Source organism: Rhipicephalus sanguineus, chromosome 1, assembly GCF_013339695.2.
Source record: "Rhipicephalus sanguineus isolate Rsan-2018 chromosome 1, BIME_Rsan_1.4, whole genome shotgun sequence".
Taxonomy (NCBI): Eukaryota; Metazoa; Arthropoda; class Arachnida; order Ixodida; family Ixodidae; genus Rhipicephalus; species Rhipicephalus sanguineus.
The window spans coordinates 132,425,493-132,447,557 of NC_051176.1; the positions used below are offsets into that span (position 1 = coordinate 132,425,493).

The 22,065-nt window shown below is 46.3% G+C and overlaps 1 protein-coding gene across 1 annotated transcript in view; it reads right to left on the reverse strand.

Moving 5' to 3' along the window:
• LOC119398316 (uncharacterized) overlaps positions 1-8,460 on the reverse strand; it is a 116,714-nt gene extending 108,254 nt beyond the window's left edge. Inside the window, exon 1 of the mRNA XM_037665346.2 lies at positions 7,906-8,460. Within this exon, the coding sequence (XP_037521274.1) occupies positions 7,906-7,926 (21 nt within the window). The 5' untranslated portion in view covers positions 7,927-8,460. The remainder of the gene's footprint in view (positions 1-7,905) is intronic.
• Between the last annotated feature and the right edge of the window lie 13,605 nt (positions 8,461-22,065).

Here is a 22,065-nt window from a genome sequence, read left to right on the forward strand (position 1 = left end):
ATCCCAATTCTTCTGAAGTAGAGAAGTTCCCACTATTCCATTTTTCGTCATTCTTCGGAGTCTCGTGGTACACGCTACACATCTCTAAGGCATTAGGCGCACTTTGCGCTGTTACTGATGATGATAAAGAATTATGGCTGAGCACTTTGCAGTGGGTGGGAAGCAGTCTGGCGGAATGGGCGCCTCCATTCCATTTCAGTTCCATTGCGGGGAATTAGAACTTGCCGCAATTCCATTCCTTTCAATTCCTCGGAATGAAAAAAACTTAGCCCATTCGCACTCCGGGAATGGCCGGGCAGTTCAATTCCATCAATGTAATTCCTCCACGTAAGAAAGGCATCTTGATAGTTTTATTGAGGTAATAATGCACGCCCCATAAAGCTGATGTCATTAGATGCATTAATAACTGCAAGGGTACGCAAAACAGGTTACCAAGGTCGAGGGATAGAAGCTTGGTTACACATCTCGTGCAGTACAACCACCCTACTAATTCCCATAGGGGCAGTTCTCCCGCTACCTATATTATTTGCATGGTCAGCATGTTTGAACGAATGGTGGTGTTTTAATATTGTTTATGCTTAAATGTGGTAATGCTAAAATGACGAAGTAGCCTATTTTTATGCTGACAAAAGTAGTGTTCAAGAAGACTAAGCAGTTTTGCCACGCGTCTGGAGCGGTTGTGAATATGGAGAAAAATAAGATTTGGTTAATGAGGAATGAGACCCTCTAGATCTGCTGGTGTTAGTTGGAACAGTGCACCGCTCGGGTACCTTGTGCCTTTGTATCGAATACGGAACACGGGGCCGCACTGCTCGTCAGCACTCACGCTTGTCAAGCGCTCCTCGCAGGCATAGAAGCACTAGCGTGGCACTGTGGTGGAAGACCCGACTGCCACGCAGAGGGCGCAGGTTGAAATGCCATCCGATCCTAGAAATTTGTTCCTCATTTTTTTTTTATATCACGCGATAGCGGTCACGGACACCGGCGGCGGCGGACAACTATGGCGCCAAAATCAGCCTTTATGATCTCATAACAGCGTTCGCTGTAACAAACTTCAGCGCCGATAATGCCCTCTCTACGCTGGCCTGCGTGACAGGCGCGCAAAAATCCACTTGCGTTAATATAAACATCTCTGGTTGCCACTGTTTTCGTTTTTCGCACAATTTCAACATATCTTTGCTTTGGAATTCCTGCCTGAGGTACGCGCTAATACCGTACCCTGAGATATGCTCACATTGCACGAGCTCAGTTGCTCCGGATTGCGAAGTTTTCTCGTGAACCGAAAAACGATTGAAAAAATTTCGTTTTCACTCCGGAACGAAATAATAGATAAAGTTTCGGTTACGTTTTCGTTCCAGTCCAAAATATCGTTTTTTTCGTTTTTCGTTTTCGGTTTTCGTTCCGTTCCGACACCCTGGCTGAGGCGATGTTTGAGACCCCTGATATAGCGGAACAAGACGAACGTCAAATGTTAACAATGTGGGCACACAAAGCAGGCTGTGCATGTACACCGAGTCACATGACCTCTGGGAGCCTAGACGGAGCCACGGAAAAAGAATGTCCTTATAGGAATTTTATGCAATGAGACTCCGCGCAGTGTTTTCGTTTTAGTGGAGGGCTGGAACTTGCAAGAACGTTTCCCCGCCTTGGAGCTCCGTGATCGCACTTGCGATGATTAGTTCAATGGACAAATATATTATATTACATTTATTACTGCAATTACAGAAGAACATTTGGGATATAAAATAATAACGAACGCAAATAAAGCACGGAATAGCGAAATGTTAATTATATAGGTGCCTGGTCTATTTTCTTTTAGCTCGCCCGTTCCAGATAAATCAAGTAGCCCCATATACAAGAAGCCAAATAAAATCTGTACTTGTCGCTCATAAAACTTCTCGAAATAGCTTGCCCCACATAAAAAAAAATAGAATCGTTTTATTGAGATAAAATGTGAAACGTATATGTACGCGCAACGTATGAGGAACACACTTGAAGGGACAAAAAAAAGAGAAAACAATTATTCTGTTATCAGTACCTTACTCTTAAAATTCTATAATCAGGACACTTGCGGCGACAAGAGTTTTGGTAAGCGAAAAAAAAACGCGCAAAAAGAAAATGCGGGCGCCGATGCCACCTTGAAAATCGTGCGACAAATATCGTGACGTCATACATTCTGACGGCCTTTACTGGGATGTACTAGTTCGTAATTGGTGAAAATTAAGTATATTGACCTATGAGAGGGCCATAGACTTAAAATACCAAGGTTCACGGAGTTTCGTTGACCCAATGTCCCCAAAATACGACAAATACAGTTTGAAATCCGTGACGTCAAGCGCGGAGATTTAACAATGGAACTTTGCCCTTGATTTTCTCCTTATGATGGTGAAACTAATTACATTCGAGTTCTCAGAGCACATTTTATTAGTCCTAACCGATTCATTGCATCATTTTAGTGTCCCTTTAAGAATTGAGCAAAGTCCAAGCCCGGCCCGGCCCGAGCCCGCCACCTCAAACCCGGGCCCGGCCCTAAGCCCGGAGCTTCAGACCCGAGCCCGGCCCGGGCCCGCCGTGAAAACTACTTTACCCGGCCCGGCCCGGCCCACGGGCCGGGCCGGGCCCGGGTTTTCGGGTAGGCCCGAGCCCGTGCAGTGCTCTAGTTGATATTGCCGTACAAAGAAATCGTACAAAGAAAGAAAGAAAGAAAGAAAGAAAGAAAGAAAGAAAGAAAGAAAGAAAGAAAGAAAGAAAGAAAGAAAGAAAGAAAGAAAGAAAGAAAGAAAGAAAGAAAGAAAGAAAGAAAGAAAGAAAGGCAGTTCCCATCAGGCACGCCCACGCGAAGCTTCGCTTGGCCCCATTTCCCCGATTGGGGACGGGCTGCTGAATTTTTTTTTTTATTCTTGGCATGACTTTCACGGACTTGTGTTAGCTTCCCTTGACAGTATACAGGCACTTCTTTTAGGACACCGTCTTTTAGGTAAGACAAGGCAACCTAGATTCCACACTTTCTTAACTCGTGTCCTTTTACGCATTCTTAAAGAGAGCAAACGAAAACGGTGACATAAAAAGATAATGAAAAAAGGGGGATCGAGGAGCCCGTCGGAATGCGGCTGAGCTCGTCCCCTCCCTCGCAACCGAGAGGAGCGCCACGATGCAAACACGCATTTTTACCGTCACGCTAATAAGCATCCCCGCTATAGTTTCAGCACCACCGAAGGAACCGAGCCGTACGCACTTCGCGCCCTCCTCGACATGCTGTGCGCTCGGCGGGCCACAGCCAAGCATTATTATACAACCTGTTACGCAGTGCTCGGCGTGTTCCGCCCCAACCGCGCTGCATCAGCCCGATCAAGAAGCGGCTGCCTTCCATTTAGCGGGGCAAGAAGGCGCGCAAAAGTAAGAAAATAATAACAATAAATGAGCAAATCTAGTAAAGAAACCCCCCAAACGGCTTCCTTCATCAGCGAGAAAACCAGAGCAACTGGTCGTCGTCTCCCTTGCTCAGATGCGGAAGGGAGGGCGCGCCTCAAGCGGCCCACAAGCACTGGCCTCGCCCGCAGATGAGGCGTGCCGTAATCGGGAAAGGAGGAGCGGCTGCGGAGGCGCCAGATAACACAGGGAGCTGCCAAATCCGCACTGCGACATTCTCTACCCCAGCTTCAAAGTCACGGCCAGTGGCACAGTTCGAAAATCGATCCCCTGATCATATAAATAACAGACGTCGGCGTTCGTCGCCTTCGGTTCGGCTTGCGGCGCAAATGGGACGGCGCGATAGGAGGAGAGAGAGAGAATAAAAATGCTGATCGTTGGTGCTCAGAATGTGCGCGAGGAAAAGGTGTCGTTCATCGTGAATGCAGGGTGTATATTGAGTACAGATGGAATGGAAACGCTGACACCACGCTATGTCTACCAAATTTCAGCTTTGTAACTGCTGCGCTGACGGTGCTGTTTCTTCTCGGGATTATATAGTGTCTTACGAACTATAGCGCACGTTTACTTTTCGACTGCGCTGTGAAACGAACTCTGGCGGACTCCATGTAACTTAATGAATTGGGTGAATAGATGGCGTATGTACTTTTCTTCTATTCTTTATTACACGTGAAAAGTGGCAAGTGTAACCACAGACGATGCTGACTATATGAAAAGCAAAGCTATAAAAAAACAATAAAAACACAAAAGATAATGAAACGGTCAAAAAAGTTGCTCCAAATCTATACCAGAATTATTTCAGGAGCAGCTACATTCGCTTTCATATTAGAAATATTGATTTCGAGAACTGGAATGACCATGATACAGAATGTACGAAAGAAAGGAAATTTTTTCGAGAGGCTCGCATCTTTGCTAGACACGACTAAATGATTCCAACAGACAGTTAATCCAAGGAAAGCATAGCGGACATTATTTGTTGTTTAGAACTCTAGTATAATGATTATTACATAAATTGAAAGGAATTAAAGCGGACGAAGAAGCACCCTTTCCGTCGTTGGGATCCGAAGCCACAACCTTCGACGAACAAAGAAAAGCGCTGCCATTCGAAGGTTGTGGGTTTGGATCCCACCGACATAAATGGTGTTTTTTCAGCACTTTAATTCATTTCAATATATTTAATAATTATTACGCTACAGTTATAAACAACAATTAATGTCCCCTACGCTTTCCTTGGCTTAATTGTCTGCTGGATTCATTTGGTTGTATATACAGAATGTCGCACACCAGACTGAATGAATGAATGAATGAATGAATGAATGAATGAATGAATGAATTACCGCTTTTGTATCATAATAAGTAAATGCTGGGGTTTTACGTGCAAAAAACACGATATGATCGTAAGGCACGCCACAGACGGGACTCCAGATTGACTTTCACCACCTGGGGTTCCTTAACCATGAAAGTGCGGCCGCCGTGGCGAACCCGCGGCCTAGGGCTTAGCAGCGCAACAACTTAGCCGCTAAGCTAGCACGGCGCGTTTACATTGAAAGTTATAGTAGAAGAAACAATCAGAAAGATAATCAGGCAAATGCTTGTCAATCAACGAAATGGCTTCCGCCTCTGCTGCGAGGAGCGTAAGGAATACGGTGCAAGCAGCTTGGGGCACCTTTGGCGTCGCTGAGGAACGTCACCCTCCGTTTTCAGTTAGCCGAACTGCCAAAACATCTTGATACCTTGCTTTTTTTTTTTCGCTAACAAAACTTGAAACGCTTGCACTATATCTTCCACAGTTGTATGTGCCTTGTTTAGCCCCGATCTTTCACGCTGTTCCGAAGATTAGAACGAGGCGGTCCTGATATATGTATGGGGTTTATGGTACGGGGCTCATGGTAACGCTTACTATTTCTTTTTCTATACAGAAATGAAATGAGTACAAAGAAATTACGTTAGTCGAGGAAGAAAACATATGACGGAACACCGTATAGACCTCGTAAGCATATAGTGTACTGCATCAGCCTTCTTTCTTTTTAGAGCTTGGCTATAACATTAGATGGAACACCCCCTTTAGTACACACAGGCGCCCTTTGACAGTGCCAAGCGCGTCGCTCAGAGTCACACTACCCAGGTTGCGCTGCAGTTTATATATAGCTGGCTCACGTATCGAAACGAAACCAGGCAGACGCATCGAAGCACAGCTTCGACCCGCGCGGTTTTTCCACAGTGCACAGACCAGTTGGAGAGTCCCGATGCCGAGTACCTGCGCGATCGGTATCGTTTCGGGTGTACGAGGAAGTCACCTTCCGAGACGGCACAGGGCCATCAGATAATCGTCGTACATGTATAGCATACTGGCATATAGTACCATAATTTTACTATACGATGCTGGTTTTTGTAGTCGAAAGAAAAAAAAAAAAAACACCGCTGCCACGCTTTTGCCTCGAGTGGAACTATAACGTCTGATGCGAACTATATATAGCACCTGATATGAACTGCGAACTATATTCCACCTGAAGGGCACGATTTGGTGCTATTGTTGAAGATGTTTGCTCTTCAGTTTACAACGATGTCACCTGAAGAACAAACGGGCGGAAAGAGCTCTGCCCCGAACTAGGGCCCGAACGTAAGAATTTATCCTGGGGCAAATTCACTCAGGAAAGCTGGCTTCGGTTGTCCAATGCGATCGAGCGGTTTACGATATGAAGGACAAGAAAACAGAACGTATATCTCAGCCAAAAGTACCTTAGTTATAACCATACGCGAGCTATTCGTGCTCGCGTATGGTATATATTAGTCCAACCGCGGCACCAAAGTACCCGCTGACAAAAAGGTGATTCTTTTTCGATATTTCGGGGAGCCAGCAGACAAAACAGGTTGTTCAGTGACGCAATGCGCGCTTACGAAACGAACTCCAGCGCCGATTTATTATTTGTCCCTTCACTGGTCACTCACGCCGCGAAGACATGATATACTGTACATATTTCTCGACGCACAATCGACGGCACGGAACAGGAACGGCACGTTCAGCTACTGTTGTTTCATCTCACTAGGCTAAAAATTCTCAGCTCTATATGCTGTAGTACTTTAGACGAAAATTTAGAGTTGCGCCTCTATTTTCTCGTTCCTTGCGCTGTTTCAGCTCTAAATGCCACATTCCAACTAGCCCAACAGCGAACTATCTCGAATTCAGTGGCAGGAATGAAAGAGGTGTTCTGTTACAAACAAAGCTGGGGCGCAAAGGGGTAGGAAAGGGGGCATGATACGTACATACCCCTTCGCCTTTCGAGAAGTCGTCATTTTGCAGTGTGTAGATCCCCTTATACAAGTGACCGCACGGGCCAACAGCCAAAATCACCAAAGTGTGCAGGGATGAAGAAGAATAGAGCAAAGCACATAAGTGCAGCAGGTAGATTTCACTGACATTTCGTCCAAAGTACCTCCTCACTCCCCACTCCTTTTGTGTAGGTGAGCGCCACCGTACCGCCGAGTGAATGTATCACGAAATGCCGAATGACCCTCTTGCATCTCTTCATGTGAAGGAAAACTGACAAACAAAAGGGTCCCCTAGCACACAAAGGAGATTCACGGTAAGGAAGCGCCTGAGCAAAGAGGGCATGGGTACAAAGAATAAGGAAGGAGAGATGGATGGAAGTCATTTGCTGGCGCATGCACACACGTTTCCGTTGAGGGGCAGTTGTTGCATTCTTGACTTATCATTGGCTTCAGTAAAACACCGAGGTATACTGCGGCTCTATTGTACCATTATATGACGATGCATGAGTATCGCTAGACTGGAAACGAGGCTGAAAAGAACATGTCTAACTACCAACAAAAAGCTGATGCCGACGACGATATCCTGTTTCGCCATGAAAGGCTTCTTATAAACATTGTTACTGCATTACGACACTATTTCAGTTTAATTTGCAAAACTGTTTCATTTGCAAGTAAGTGTTGTGCCTGGCAAACTTATATGAGAAAAAAGAAATAAGCGTTAAGCCACTAGGCAGACAGACCTGCAGCATATACGCAACATCCGATTCGGATAGAAAAACATCCTGAATTAAAATCAATACATTTAGTAGTGGCCACGGAGTGAAACAGGCGCGGCATGTCCGGAATGTGCACTCAGGACATGCTGCGACTTCCTCCGGAGACGCGGATATCTGGTTAAGTCCGCCAGTTTTACCATTTGCCATTTTACCCATTCTATATCATATTGGAGCTTCCAATATAAAAGGTGTGCGAGCCCTTGGCAGACAACAAAAACTGTAGCTATGGATTCCACTGCTCAAACACTATTCCTTGGAGAAAGCTTTAAGTCAACCTTCTGGTCACGGTAAGTTGAAGGCGAGCTGATTAGCAGGCGGCACCTCGGTCGACTTTCCAGGTCATGCAGTACGCTCGTCCCCGGTCAACTTTCTATGCACATTCGCAAGCACGCAGATGTCCGGTTAAACATAGCGAGCAATCAATACTTACGATGTAATTCCAGAAAGGCATCCCATTTATGTGCACCCAGTCCGTCTAAGAAGAACTTAGCGTCCGGGCAGGGGACAAGAACCGCTGGTTCGCGCTGTCTAGAGGCAGTCGCAGGAGGACGCTCCAGTTAGCGGATGCGACACACGGCGATCGGTAACGTCGTAAGAGGTAGGGGCGGTCGCACACGACCACGTCCTGCGTCGTTCTGTTCCAAAGAACGAACGCGGCACACCGAAATCGGAGCGCACCGGTGGGCGCACGCACACACTTCTGGGCCGGCTCAGCCAAGGGTGGCGCGACCGCCAACGATGATATGGCAAATGCGGCGACAGAGCGGAACGATGAGTGCCGTCGCAGCTACGGAGACGCTGGAGAGGAGGAGTCACTCGCTGTTTGCCCCGAAGACGTCACGCACGCACGCACACTCGTGCGCGCACACATACACACACAGCGCGACAGCACCGCGACGAAGTTGCCGAAGGAACGACAGGAAAGGAGGCCACGGCGAGGAAGAATCTGTATCGTACTCGGAAAATAAAAATGCAGGCAAAGATGCTCCTCAGGAGCAGCGGGATTCACTGGCGGCCCGCACGATCCGCCTGCGCTGACCAAACTTCCGCTCACCCCGCTATCAGCCTTCCTCTCGCCGCCGTTTTTATTTTGCGCTATGTTAGCGAGAAACAAAAAATTTATGCGCGGCGGCAGCCCTTATAGTTGTGCTCGACGGGCTTCCTTGAGGCAGTGCAGGAGGAGGGTGAGGAGAAGCTCAGTTTGCAGTTGTGGGATCGCCGCTATGCGAGACCCGTTCCCGACGACTGCCGGATCGCAGCTACTGGCTGCAGGCGTCACGTGACAGCGCGCTAGAGTAGTACGTAGTTCCTCCTTCTCGTTCAGGTTCCGTAAATGAGATGTGCTAGAAGGCGCCCGTAAACAAAAACAGCCAAAGACAAAGCGCGCCACATTAAGGTGAACAGCCGGAAACAGACGAGAAAGAAGAGAAAAAAGCCAAAGGTGGAGAAAGAAATTCTCGCGGCGCCCAGGGAAACAGGGCAAAGTGGCGAGCTGTACGGGGGAAGGGGATGGCTCGCCTAGAGCGTGCCGGAGGCGGTGGAGGGCATCGTTGTCGAGGGCAGGGCGATGCACGGAAAGGTTCGTCCTTTGCTGACAGCAGGCCGAGCAAGCAGCGCCTCGAAGAAAATGCATCTTCCACTCATACTGTCAGTATGTTCGGCTCGCCGCTCTCTGTGTGTCATGTTCGAGCGGATGCGCGTAGCTACATTCATCTCACTGGAGTTCGTTCTCGACCGTCAACTTCCTATTTCACAACCCGTTCCGTGCATTTAGTGTCACGTCCTGAGAAAGCCGCGGCTCGGCCTCTTTAATTTTGCTACCTTCATTATGAGGCCTCAAATCGAAAATGCAAGCGCACGCGCGTGCGTTCGTGTGTGTCTGCGTGTCTATATGTATATACGCCTGTGTCTGTGTGCGTGTGGAGGAAGGGGAAGGGTGCACGTGTCACTGCGTGCGCGCACGCTCGTAAGTGTGTGTGTGTGTGTGTGTGTGTGTGTGTGTGTGTGTGTGTGTGTGTGTGTGTGTGTGTGTGTGTGTGTGTGTGTGTGTGTGTGTGTGTGTGTGTGTGTGATGCGCGCGCGCGCACGCACGCTCGCTCGTGACGCTTACGAATTCACGTGACCACGATGCTTCACTGTTTCGTCCCAGCGCTTAGGATGCGCGCCTTGCGGGGAGCTCCAGTGTCAGCAACACGAGAGTGTGGAGACTTGCGGTGGAAAGGCCATATGATCAAGGTTAATGGAGGATACCACAGGCTGAAAAGCAGCCGAGACGCACCGCGTTATAGCAGCGCAAAGCGAGCGCTTGAGAGTCTTCCCGAAAGCAGCGGAGTGCGCTAGAGAGAGAGAGAGAGAGGAAGATATAAAGAAAGGTCGCTGCGCTTTCTGGAGCGCTGGCGCGATTTGAGGAATGCACTCGCGTTTCGTGGCAGGAGAGTGCACTTTAAGCTGCAAAAGAAACGGGGCGAGATGAATTATCGTGTCATCGTAGCCGACGGCCTCTCATTCTTTCGCACGAGCTGCATCCAAGATCGCTGAGCGCCAGTCTTTTGTTGAAACATTAATGGAGAATGAACGCCTGCATAGTATGCGGCGAAAAAAAGAATCGGGGAAAAGATTTCTTTTTATGAGATTTTGACACTGCTGGAGAGCTTTTCTCTCTTTTTTTTTTTTTTTTTTGTCGCCGCGATGAGCAGGCAGCATCATACGCATATGGCCGAGAGTAAATGGCGAACACGGAATGAACCAATGCCGATTACCTGTCGTAGATAGGCCACCTTTCTTCCTGCGGTACCTGGTCAGAGGTTGACGCCCGACAGTAATGACGTTCGGGCGACCACCAATAGCAGGGTCAATTCACGGGGTCTGTCATGGGCACAGGTCGGCAGAAAAAGTGGAGCTCACTCAGACTTACTCAAGAACTATATTTTGCGCTTGTAGGGCTCACTGAGACTTACCAAAATTTTCCTCAACCGGACTCACTCGGATTAAGACTCATTGTTTTTTTTTTCAGCCGGACTCACGCGAACTCAAGAGTCGCCGAAATATTACTCACCCGGACTCACTCAGACTCAGACTCACGGCTCGATCTGAGACTGAGTAAGTCGACTCATGAGTGAGCTTGCCGAACCAGGACCACGGGTCGACTATTGAACGGAGTTCTGTAAAGTAGAATGTTTTGCCATCCGGATATGTACGTAAGCACCATATGGTAGAGGCTTTAGTGGCACAGTATAATGTCGAGGGCAATTCTCGAAAAAAGATTGATTCTTCACCTAATAGCATAACCAGCGAAGAAAAGAAGCTGAATAACAAAGCCGCACACAAAGATACCGCTAGACTCTCTACTGAATGTGTATACTGCGCAAGGCGCAAAAAAGAAAGTGAGAGCGCATCCACAACAACAACAGAAAAAAACACTCGTTGAGTTATTGGAACATAAATCAGGATCAACAAGACTGACTTCCAGTTCTGTTACCTCTGAGAGATTGATTGATTCATTGCATTGGACGCTCTGAAGCCAAACTGCATTATGGACGCCGCGCGACGGTGAGCTCCGGATGAAAGTTGACCGCTTGGGGATCACGAATGTTATCGAAGTCTATGCCCCCGAACGTACCTCTTGGCATTTATTTGGTTAGCACGACTGATTACGGATGGGTGGATGAACCACTGTCTGGGCTGATCCACCTTCCATGACTGGCTCGAGGTCTTTTCTTCAACAAGGGATGCAATAAACCAACAAAATATCTTCAGTCACTTATAAACTTCCTAAAGAGAACTAATATTATTTTTAAATAATTAAATATTAAGGGAAACTGGCCCACTGAGGTGGGTCAGAAAATGCATGGCACAGACATCTCACGTATACGAGACTTTTTCTATAACGTTGGTTCGGATTGAGCGCACGTTTATGTCTGCGTACCGTGCCTGCATTCATGTTTTTCTGCAAATGGGCGCCTAAAAATCATTATTAGATCACACAGCACATCACACGTGTGCCTATGCAACAGCAGTGGAGAATAGCCACCCTGGATAGCTTGATCGCGCCAGGAGCTGCAATGAAGCTAACGCCCTCCCAACATCTGTGTGCTGTGTAAAAAAACATGGCTGATCCCTCTGTCATAGGAATCGGTATAACACGAAAGTGAAACGTGTCTTCACAGACGTAGTTGAGCGTTTGTTGGGCATTCTTTCAACCCAAGCGCGCGTAATGTCACGCGAAGAACGGCAAGCAGCTCGAAACTTGAAACGCGCTGCTCAAGCAGAAAGGACGCACGGAACGAACATACGCAGGATGAGCTCGAACCGTCACAGTTGTAACTTATATTTGTGTGAGCAGCGCGCAGCTTTCGCAAAAGCGGCCGCTGCAGTGAGCGAAGTGACCTTCGTACTCTCAACGCAAACTTGCGGCGAGAGCACAAGACGTACAAACCACCGCTATCACGAGATAAGCGCGCGCACGAGCGACCACGCCCTGTAGAGGCGCGCACCCATCGCGACGCGTGGGGCGTCGATCTTTAAAGCGCGCTCTTCGAGCCCTTCGCGCCATCTCGCTAGTGATAACGAAAACACGCTGATGTACCAGCGATCTCTGAGCACCGCCACCAGCAAATGTTGTATATAAATAGCTCACCGTTAGCATGGCGAAGACTGTGCTGTCTGTGGCCTAATCATTTCGACCCGCGCACTGCAGAGCGAGGGGTCGGAAGTTCGACTCCCGGTGACGGAACGTTTTTTTCTTTGCCGTCTGTTAGTCTTTATATTTTACAACGTCATATCCGTGACGGAAACACGTCAGTGGAGCCGCGGTGGACCCCGGCATAAAACACTTTCGTGTTATTAAAGCTGCACGCCTTCTAGGCAGGTGCGGAGGCTGGTTGGTTGGTTGGTTGGTTGTTCCTTGGCAACCTGGCGCAACCCACTGCGGGGGATCGGCCATGAAACGGGCGGCACCTTATTTTAGAGATAAAATGTTTAGAAAAGGATAGTTAACGAAAAACTCAGTCTAATAGTCAAGGCTAAAAAAACTTTGAAGCCAATATGAGGAGGCGTGCTTAAATTCAATTTTGTTCTTCTACATGAAATGACAGTTGCTGAGCGAGTCAGCTTCGTAGGATGTAGACTCCGTGGTATTTCATGGCATGTACCCATTCTTGCGGATTCGCCAATAAGTGAATAAGCAAATACTGTATATACTTGTTTAATGGCCACACCCACGTAATAGCCACACCCAGAACTTTAACTACTAAAGAATCCCTCCAAAAAATATACTTAAAAATTACCTTTGTATTAGCCGCATCCTTAATTTTTGAGAAGGTTAGCAGTGTTATCCGTTGTGCGGTGCGAGACTTCCAAAGCTTCTTTTTTGCTTTTTGTTTTTTCGGGGGCAAAACAAGGCAGGCGTGCCGAGTTTCAGCGCCTCCAGGTAGCAAAAGCAGAGCCTACGACATTTAGCGGATGCCTCCGAGGCACTGCCGTCCATCAAACAACACCGACTGGACGGCTGAACCAGCTGAACAGGGCATCCCTTGTGTGTGTGTGCCACTGGACTTTCGAAGTGTGGGTGGGGTTTCCTTCTAGGTCTCGGGAATCTTGTACAAATTTGATGGAACGAAGGACGAACTCGTCTGGGACAGAGGCGAGTTTGAGGATGCGGCGACTAAAGTGGAGGAGGACAAGGAATAACATTCTTGCAACCGCGTGAAGGTGACAAAGGTTGTTTTTCGCTTCTCCCCGTACAAGCGAGTACTGCAGCTCAATAAAGGCAAAAAAAAAGTTTCGTCTTTTTATCCGTGTAATGGCCGTACCCGCGATTTTCACCCCAAGTACAGGAAAAACACATGCGTTCATTACACGATTGTATGCGGTATATGCAATACGTAAGAACAATATGTGCGGAGAACGAATTATATGGAAAAGCATATGGCTAATAAAAAGTATGTGCAGGAGCTAGAAGCCAGAATCAGATGAGACATCTTAGAGAGGAATGATTTTACGAAAATGTTGGATTAAATGAGCAATAGGTGAACTAAATGGAGGCGGCACAAAGAAAAGCGCTAGGGTTTATTTACAATAATTATATACTGACAGACTAACAATAACGTTGGCATCCTAACACTACTGAATCGAACCAAACTAACACGACTAAAACTGATGTTCTAGCCGCTAGACAACATAATAAAAGTTTGTCCCTCTCTCTCTTTTCTTATATCTCTCTTTTCACTCATTTATCCCTCTCCCCCAGTGCTGGGTAGCAAAGCGGACGTGCGTCCATGCCTTTCCTTGCTTCTCTCTCTCTCTCTCTCACACACACACACATTACCTACCTCAAGAATTATATCTTACACGGAATAGCAATACGTCACAAGCACTCAGGCACACTACCTGAATGCTTTTTCAACTCTAATTGCTTCAAATATTTGTTTTTCTCTATCAATTAAACACTAGATCCCCCCGAAACCCACTATAACTAACCAATCATGATTAAACAAGTTTGCTGCTATAATTGAGAACGAAGTGCTCGCTTCACAATTAGCCTCAATATCACAACTGAGTCAAAAGAACCATCACTTCTTTTGACTCAGTTGTGAGCATATTAATAGTTGCATATGTATAGTTATTCATTTTTATTGGTTTAAACGATAGTCCCATCGATGCAGTCGTTATAGCTAAAATTATAGTCCTGGCGTATTGCTCGAATATGAATGTATGTTTTGTATGTATGACTACACTCTAAGAAAAAAAAAAGAGTATGCGTGACTCTTTTCAGAGAGTTCTGACTTGCCACGTATAGGACTCTCTTTAAATAGCCATGATGACTCTCTTGGTGGGTCAGGGTCCGCTCGCTCTAGGAGAGTCCCCTGACCCTCTAGGAAGAGTGGAAAGACTCTCATCCGAAGGATCACGTTACCACTTGTAGGGAGTCAGACGACTCTTGCCGGTAACACTCCTACGGGGTTCAAGTGACCCACACCGAAGCGTCAAGCGACTCCACAAGTATTTTAAGCTACTCATTGGACCCTTGCTCTACTTTTGCGCGACTACTGTTGAAAATAGTGGAGTATTCATTTTAATCAAGTCCAATAATACTTGCCGTTCTGCCCAGCGACTGCAAAAAAAGAATAGTTCAATTTTAGCATTATTTTAATAAAACTCGTCAAAACAACACATATTTTCCAACAAAGTTATATAGAAAGCGCGAAAAGATGGTCAGTAATTTCCAATTAAGAAGTTAAGGTATTCCTCATTTGCATGCTTGTATGAGTATAGCCAACTAAAATATGTGACTGTGATGTGCACAGTGTCATGTGGTGCTAAATAAACAGCAGAAATCGGCATCATGTTTCAATTTTTATTCCTTATTAAGAATAAATCAAAAAGTGGTGACAGCTGGAGGCATCAGACTTGTGGCTTGCTAGGTTGTCGCTCCTGTTCAGCGTGCACCACCATGAAAAACGGTATCTGGAAAGCAGAACGTGATATTATGATGAGAAAATGAAATTGCAGTAAAGGTTTGCAGAACCTACACAATAAATGGTTCACACAGACATAATAAAGGCTAACAACAAAACAACAAATGCAAACAGGCATGGTAAGTAACCAAGTTTTTTGCCGTTATCTTGTAAAACACAACTTGCAAATAGTAGCTTTTGTAACACGTCACTTGGCGACAAACTTGCAGCACAAGATGATGTGAAGAAATTGCTTTAGGCTCCTTTGCGTGGGTGCCACTCACCTCTTTTCCTACGTCGTCTTGTACAACCAAAGGAAATGTAGGACCGACTGCCTCGTTGACAGGGCGAACGCCGCCGTTGAATTTCCCATCACAAGCGGTGAGGCGCCAGACCAGAGCGGCACCTTTGTTTCCCCGAGTGTGGCTGTCAACTGGAGTGAAGAGGCGAGAGAAGTGATCCGGAATTCTGGGAATAACCAAAACACACACTTTGATTATTTGTATTTAAAACCACCCTTTGTTCAACACACCGTTATTGCACACACATCTGCCACGAGTGTTTCGTTCAAATTTCGCAACAAAAACAAATTTTCACGTAAAAGGCAGCGGGAACCTCGTCTCGCAATAGGCACTGGCTATACACGAATGAAAGCACTTCTTTTCCTAGAAATCACTTCAAAATTTGGTTTCAGAATAAACACGGCTTTGCGTCGGCATATCCCGACACCAAAGCACAACCTCCGGCAGTCAGGGGCACGCCGTGAGCGGTTACTGACCGCATGTTTTACAAACGTAACCCATCCTTAAATACTCAGATAAACACATGCGAGTACGAGAGCCCGAACGACACCCAGCGCGTGCGTACGCAGTCTACGTCGAGATCAGACATGTCATTTGCTAGAATTACCGCACATAGCTCCCACAATCACGTACAGTCACTCGATTCTGTTATAACGCCCAACGTCATCGCAGTGTATGCAAACCACGAAAACAGCAAACAGAAACGAGGGAAAAGAGTGCACGGCGGCGGCCGCAACAACGCGCGCCATCGAAAGTCTAGAGCTTTTTCCCTTTATCAACAGCGTCATACAAGTTTCGTGAACCAGTTCTAACGACTGTCTTTACTAAGGTTCCACAGCCTAAATTAGCTCAAGAGATTCGATAAGTAACCTCTTGAGCTCCTGGTCCTGACAGATTTGCAGTTCCTACGATAAAAATTTTATTCGAATTTTCTCCTTGTGACCTCCTAAACACTACGAACTACACATTAAACAACGGCTCGATACCATACAATTGGGAAGTTGCTAAAATAATCCCGATACCTAAAAAAGAAGGATTAGATTATAAGATACAAAATACGAGACCTATTTCTCTTACTCCTAATATGGGCAAGTTCATAGAGAGGGTGCCGCACAGCAGAATTACTATGCTGATGGCGGACAATTTCATAATAAATCCACACCAAATACTCGTAGGCTTCAGAGTTGGCTGCTCAATGCGGTGCGCTCACGCTGATTTGGAGAGCTGTATACGACTTGCACGAAAAAAAAAAATGCTGCTTTAGTAACACTAGACATAGCTCAAACATAGCTAGACATAGCTATGAAAGCGTGGAGCATTCAATTTTACTAAATAACCTACAGAGCCATAATTTCCCACATTGTGAGATTGCGCGGTTGGCAGAATCCTTGTGATCAGTAGAGTATTTTCTCTCTCTCGCTTTCAACCCCCTATTCCCCAACCCCAGTGCAGGGTAGCATACCGGATACAAACTTCTGGTTAACCTCCCTGCCTTCCTCTACTCTTTCTCTCTCTCTCTTATAGCTTTTAAGGATGGCTGCTCATCGTCTAATTTCGAACAGACTCGCAGTGTTCCCCAAGGAGCAGTCATACCTCCAATATTATTTAATATATCGATGAGCTCTATCCCGAATTGCCAAGATGTGCAAGTGTTCTTCGTGGCCGACAGTGACATTTTCTCTCAATATAAAAAAATTGGAAAGATACACGAGTACGGTGAAGTGTCTTCAGACAATTTGCATGTCCTTAAACATTAGCAAAAGCGCAAGCTTGGTGTTCCTGCTAACAGATCCTACTTCAGTTTCAATATTCTACAAACAAGAGCCCATTCCCCAGATTGTGTCTCTTAAATATTTGGTAATCAATCACTTATAACGGGAAATACAACTGGAGCCCACACATAGAAAATGTAGCATCTAAGGCAGAGGCTAACTGCGCCGATTGAGCAACCGACAATATGGGCTACGAACGGACACTCTGCTAATGATCTATAAGGTCTATATGCGCCAAATATTCTAATTCGGGGGTGTATTACTTTCAGGTGACCCTGCTAGTAAAACTAGGCATTTGGTTCTATCAGAGCGTGAAGCCCTGCGCCTGTGTCGGGGACTCCCTAGTTTTGTGGCAAATAGTGTCGTGTATCAGGAGGCGCGCCTGCCAACACTGCGCTGCGGATTCCGCATCTTAACAGTTAAAACATTTCAAAATTTTCATAGCTTTAATGAAGACGATCTGAATACGCCTTTATCAATGATCCAGACAACTTCTTTCTTGTTCATTGGCCACGTTTTCATACACCACGGGTTGTTTTTGTACAAAATCGATCAGATAATCTAAATGTGAACATTCGAGAGGTAATTCCACCAAATGGATCAAATCAATCAAATCAGAATGTTAAGGTCGAAGTTGATTATATTTTCCCCCCAAACCCTAAACTACAACCACTTAGGTACCTAAATAACCCGTTGTTAGATTACCTTGCGCATGTGCAAACTCATAGCGTAGCCACAGCCGCTTCCATGAATGACGAGAAGGCAGGCGTAGACATTTTCTCGCTTTCGCTTGGATACTCGTTCTCATTAAGACTGCCAGGTTTTACTCCGGTCTTTGAAGCTCAGCTTTTACAGCACAGCTGTTATGCCCGCCGTTTGTCCGGTTGGCGATGTAAATAAGTAATTATCTTCATCATGCCGGCGCGGCGACTTCAAGCCAAGAACAGCTGCGCCTACTTAAGCCAAGTTAATCATAACCAAGCCTAATTAAGCCTAGTTGATTGTTGTCTAGTAGATTGCCTAGTTGGCAAGATTAGCCGAGCTAAGTCTAATGAAGACTAATTAAGACTGAGTCTAGTTAGTGATAATTAGGATAATTAGCTAGTTAAGCCTAGGCTGACTTGAGATGCAAGCTAATCGATACCAATCCTCGAATACGCAAATTAGGCCAATAAATCATAATAGCCTAATTAAGCTAATTAAGATAATGAAGATACTTGGTGCTGTGATTGCGAAACGATTCCCAATCGAACCCGATCGACATCTAGCCAATACTCGTGATTTACAATGCGATCACGTGTAGACTTCGTGCATCGGTGTGTGAATGCACGTGTGTCTAGCCAAGCAAGGACCAGCCGAGTGCCGACCAGCTCTGCTCTGCCCCAGCCTTGCGCGACTCAGTGCAAGCTGCGGAAATATTTTGACAGTCATGCTATAGCACTGCGTGAACTCCCTTCGAAATCAGTGCGATTATTAAAGCGTACGCCCTTTCAGTATGGACGTCACTTTCAACTTCATTAAATTCACCAGCCCTAAAGATGTTCCTAGCATTAGTTCCTCCACAGTCGAATCTTCAAAATGATTATAGGGCCAAGTCACAGAGGATTACATTTAAATTAAATGGCTACTTCCTTAGCATTACCATCGCTGAATGGACCGATAATTTCGGTTCCTGTACTAGTTGCATACATGACAGCGATTGAATAGCAAGAGTTTTCAATTCATAGAGATGTCATTGAATCAGTAACAAGATGGACAGGATTTCAGTACCTAAAATTTCCATCAGAAGTTGAATGGTGTCTATAAAGACAATCGGAAGTTATGCCCCTCCTACCAATTGAGCTACAGCGACAGTCGTCCTCCCGCACACTTTAACGCGTGTTTCTGGGAATGTGAACGTATACCGGATTATGCTGCCGTGTCCCCCCCCCCCTACTGAACCTATATTCACAGAGGGCTGGTTTGGTGATACTGCCCCTCTGCCAGTTCTTCCTAGAAAGTGAAACCACGGAAAATTATCTTCTTTATCATGTCGCCGCTACATATCAATAAGGACTATAGACTTCTTGAAATTCCGCTCGCTATAGATGGGTTAAGCTTATCGTCAAAAATAGTTTTCACTCTTGAAGCGTCGGTACGGGGTTTTCCCACAAGGACGTTTTTGTATAAAACCACAAACGGCGCAAGGACGTTTTTGATGCCGTTTGTGGTTTTATACAATCAACAAAATGAGTGCGATTTTAATGTATAGTTTTATAAGTATGCTTCTTGTAGACTTAAAAGAAAATATGTTAGTGTAATATTCTGGCATCATTATTCTAAATGGTTACGTTTACGTTAACTGTTAATCTATCTCTTCTAATTGCGCAATGCCACTAGATTTAAGAGGAGGAGTAAACTTTCGCCAATAAATAAACAGAGCCGACGGCAAGGTCGTCCAAGGTAGGCGGCTTCCCTGCGGCGTCCCGAGGGCCACTGAGCTGACAGATTGGCCCTGTTCACCAAACGTCGCTGGTCTTCAAGGCTTGAGCTTGTGAGCTGGGCCTCCCACTGCTCGACGTTTGGTCCAGTGATAGGCCCATCAATGTCGACTATATTGTTATCTCAAGATAGTAAATAAAAGGTAATTTGCCTAATTCTTGGCTAATCGCTCTGCGTGGGTACGGGACATCTTTTATGATCACCATCATTATGTCAGCCACCGTCGATAGCCACTGTCTACACTACGACCGGATCCAGAAGGGCGATCCAAATGCTCTGATTCCCCCCCCCCCCTTAATGTCTTTAATGTATATCCCCAAGAAGAGAACATATCAGATCATCCAGTAAGCTGACCCCTTACTTCCCATAAGCTAACCCCTCACCCCCTCGAAAAAAATCCTGCATCTGCCCCTTGGATCCACTGTAGCAGAGGACGGCCAGCTCTCGCCTGAGAAGCATTCAGCACTTGCTGTTACAAACAGCGCGTCCGTATAGCAGAAGCGGCGACGGCGGTGCCTGATCTGGTTTCCGCTTCCAATGCGGTGGCTCCACCGTTGCGAAGCGAGGTTCGACCCAGCTACCAGCTTTAGTTGCGCATTTCCGCCGCCACCAAACGCCTCCCTTCATACTGTTCGCGCAGGGCAAGAGGCGATCGCCGGCCGCCATGTACGTACACGAAGGAAAAGAAGCTGTGGCGTTCTCTCAGCGTTGCCGACAAGAAGCCCCACCAGCGCAAGGCTAACAAAGCTGCCGCTGTTCACCGAAGGAAGTGCCCAGACTCCGTGCACCACCGCGTACACCACATAAGGACTACCGTGAAGCTTCAATTTTTGCAGCACGTTGCTCAGACGTGTGGTCAGGCCCAATGAACATACATATGCCTGCTTGATCTGGGATCCTGACCAGGCAACGCGAACAAACATTTAGAATCCGCCAAGAATGTTCAATCTTTCTAATCATAATCGCTGCTCTAGTGTTTCTGCGATAAAACTAAAGTGCAGCTTAGCAGACCTCGCTCTGCGCCGCAAGTGTTCTCGGTCATGGGCGTGCGCACGGGGGGGGGGGGGGGTGCAAAGTCTGCCCCATACATTGACTTAGTAGGGAGGGGGGGCGTTGCGATGAATCTTCGCTCCCTCCCCCTCTCGTGATGAGGAACCCTCCGCATGCCTATGTTCTCGACTGCATACCTGTTCCGTAAAACATTTTACTTCGACCGTAATTTAAGGAAGAGTTTCTCCATAAACCACTGTAGGAGTCACCTCACATTGATCCTTCCCGTAAAATTGGTCTATCTATTCACCGCAAGAAAATTTACTTGCGTGTACTCTCTCCCATTTATTCCAAGAACATCGAAAGACTGGGACAACCTCCCTGCCTCCATCGCTGACATCACTAACCCCAAGAATTTCGATACAGTCGCTAACACTTATATATATCTGCTTTTGTACCACCTCTCTGTAAAGCATTCTGGCGGTTTAGAGTGCTAAAAAAATGCCCAAGGTTCGCGCGAATGGAAGGGAGGCGCCTCTCCCCTGTAACAGACGCTTATGATTGTATGCTTTTTGTGGCGACACTGAGTTCAAGTTTATTTTTCTTGGTCCCAAGCACAATGACCGGTTTATATGTATTAAGTAAATTATCAGGAGGTCCCAAAGTAAAAAAAAAAAAAACGTCAAGGTGCCGGCACTTCTTTTAAGTAGTGCACATAAAAGAATATTAGAGCAGCGTGCGGTAATTGTACGGACAAGAAATGACAAAGTACAACCTGTAGCAAAACAAATAATGACGAAAAGAAAGCAACTAGATTGCAGTTACAATAGCGTCATACAAATACTGTAAAAAAAACACTGATAAACAGAAGTGCCACATTTCCTCCGTGTAACATGTTTACAACAACGAAACGTTTTACAGTGTGATGCACATGCAGCATAAATTCACATGTGAGATACCGAATTTGTAGCAAAGGAGGGCACACTACACATCTTACAAAATATATAAAAGCTTATAAAAAGAAGCGATAACGCAGTAGAATATAACTTACAAGGAAAAAGAAAATGTAATATTTATGAAAATGTAGTTATAAACGTGAAAGAATGCTTCTGCTAACGGAAACAGTAACGAAGAATACGGTAACACATTCTTTTTTTTTTCCCCCGTTGACGGTGTGCGTGGTCTTCTGTGACAGCGGAAAGGAACTTGCGGTCGTACACGGGACGAAGCGAAGAGCGCCTGCTATGTAGAGCGTGCCAGCTGCTGCCGGCACGTGGTAAAAGCGGACTGCAGCGACCACTGACGAAACCTCTTTCGTCGGTAGAAAGTTCGTCGCCGCGGTTACACTTGTTGTGTTCTTTAACTGCAGCAGTGCACAAGACGAAGCGAATCGAGGGAGGCGGACGCGCTGACTGAAACTGATTTATGACATAGAGTGAGCGGCCCCTGTGTGTGTGTGTGTGTGTGTGTGTGTGTGTGTGTGTGTGTGTGTGTGTGTGTGTGTGTGTGTGTGTGTGTGTGTGTGTGTGTGTGTGTGTGTGTGTGTGTGTGTGTGTGTGTGTGTGTGTGTGTGTGTGTGTGTGTGTGTGTG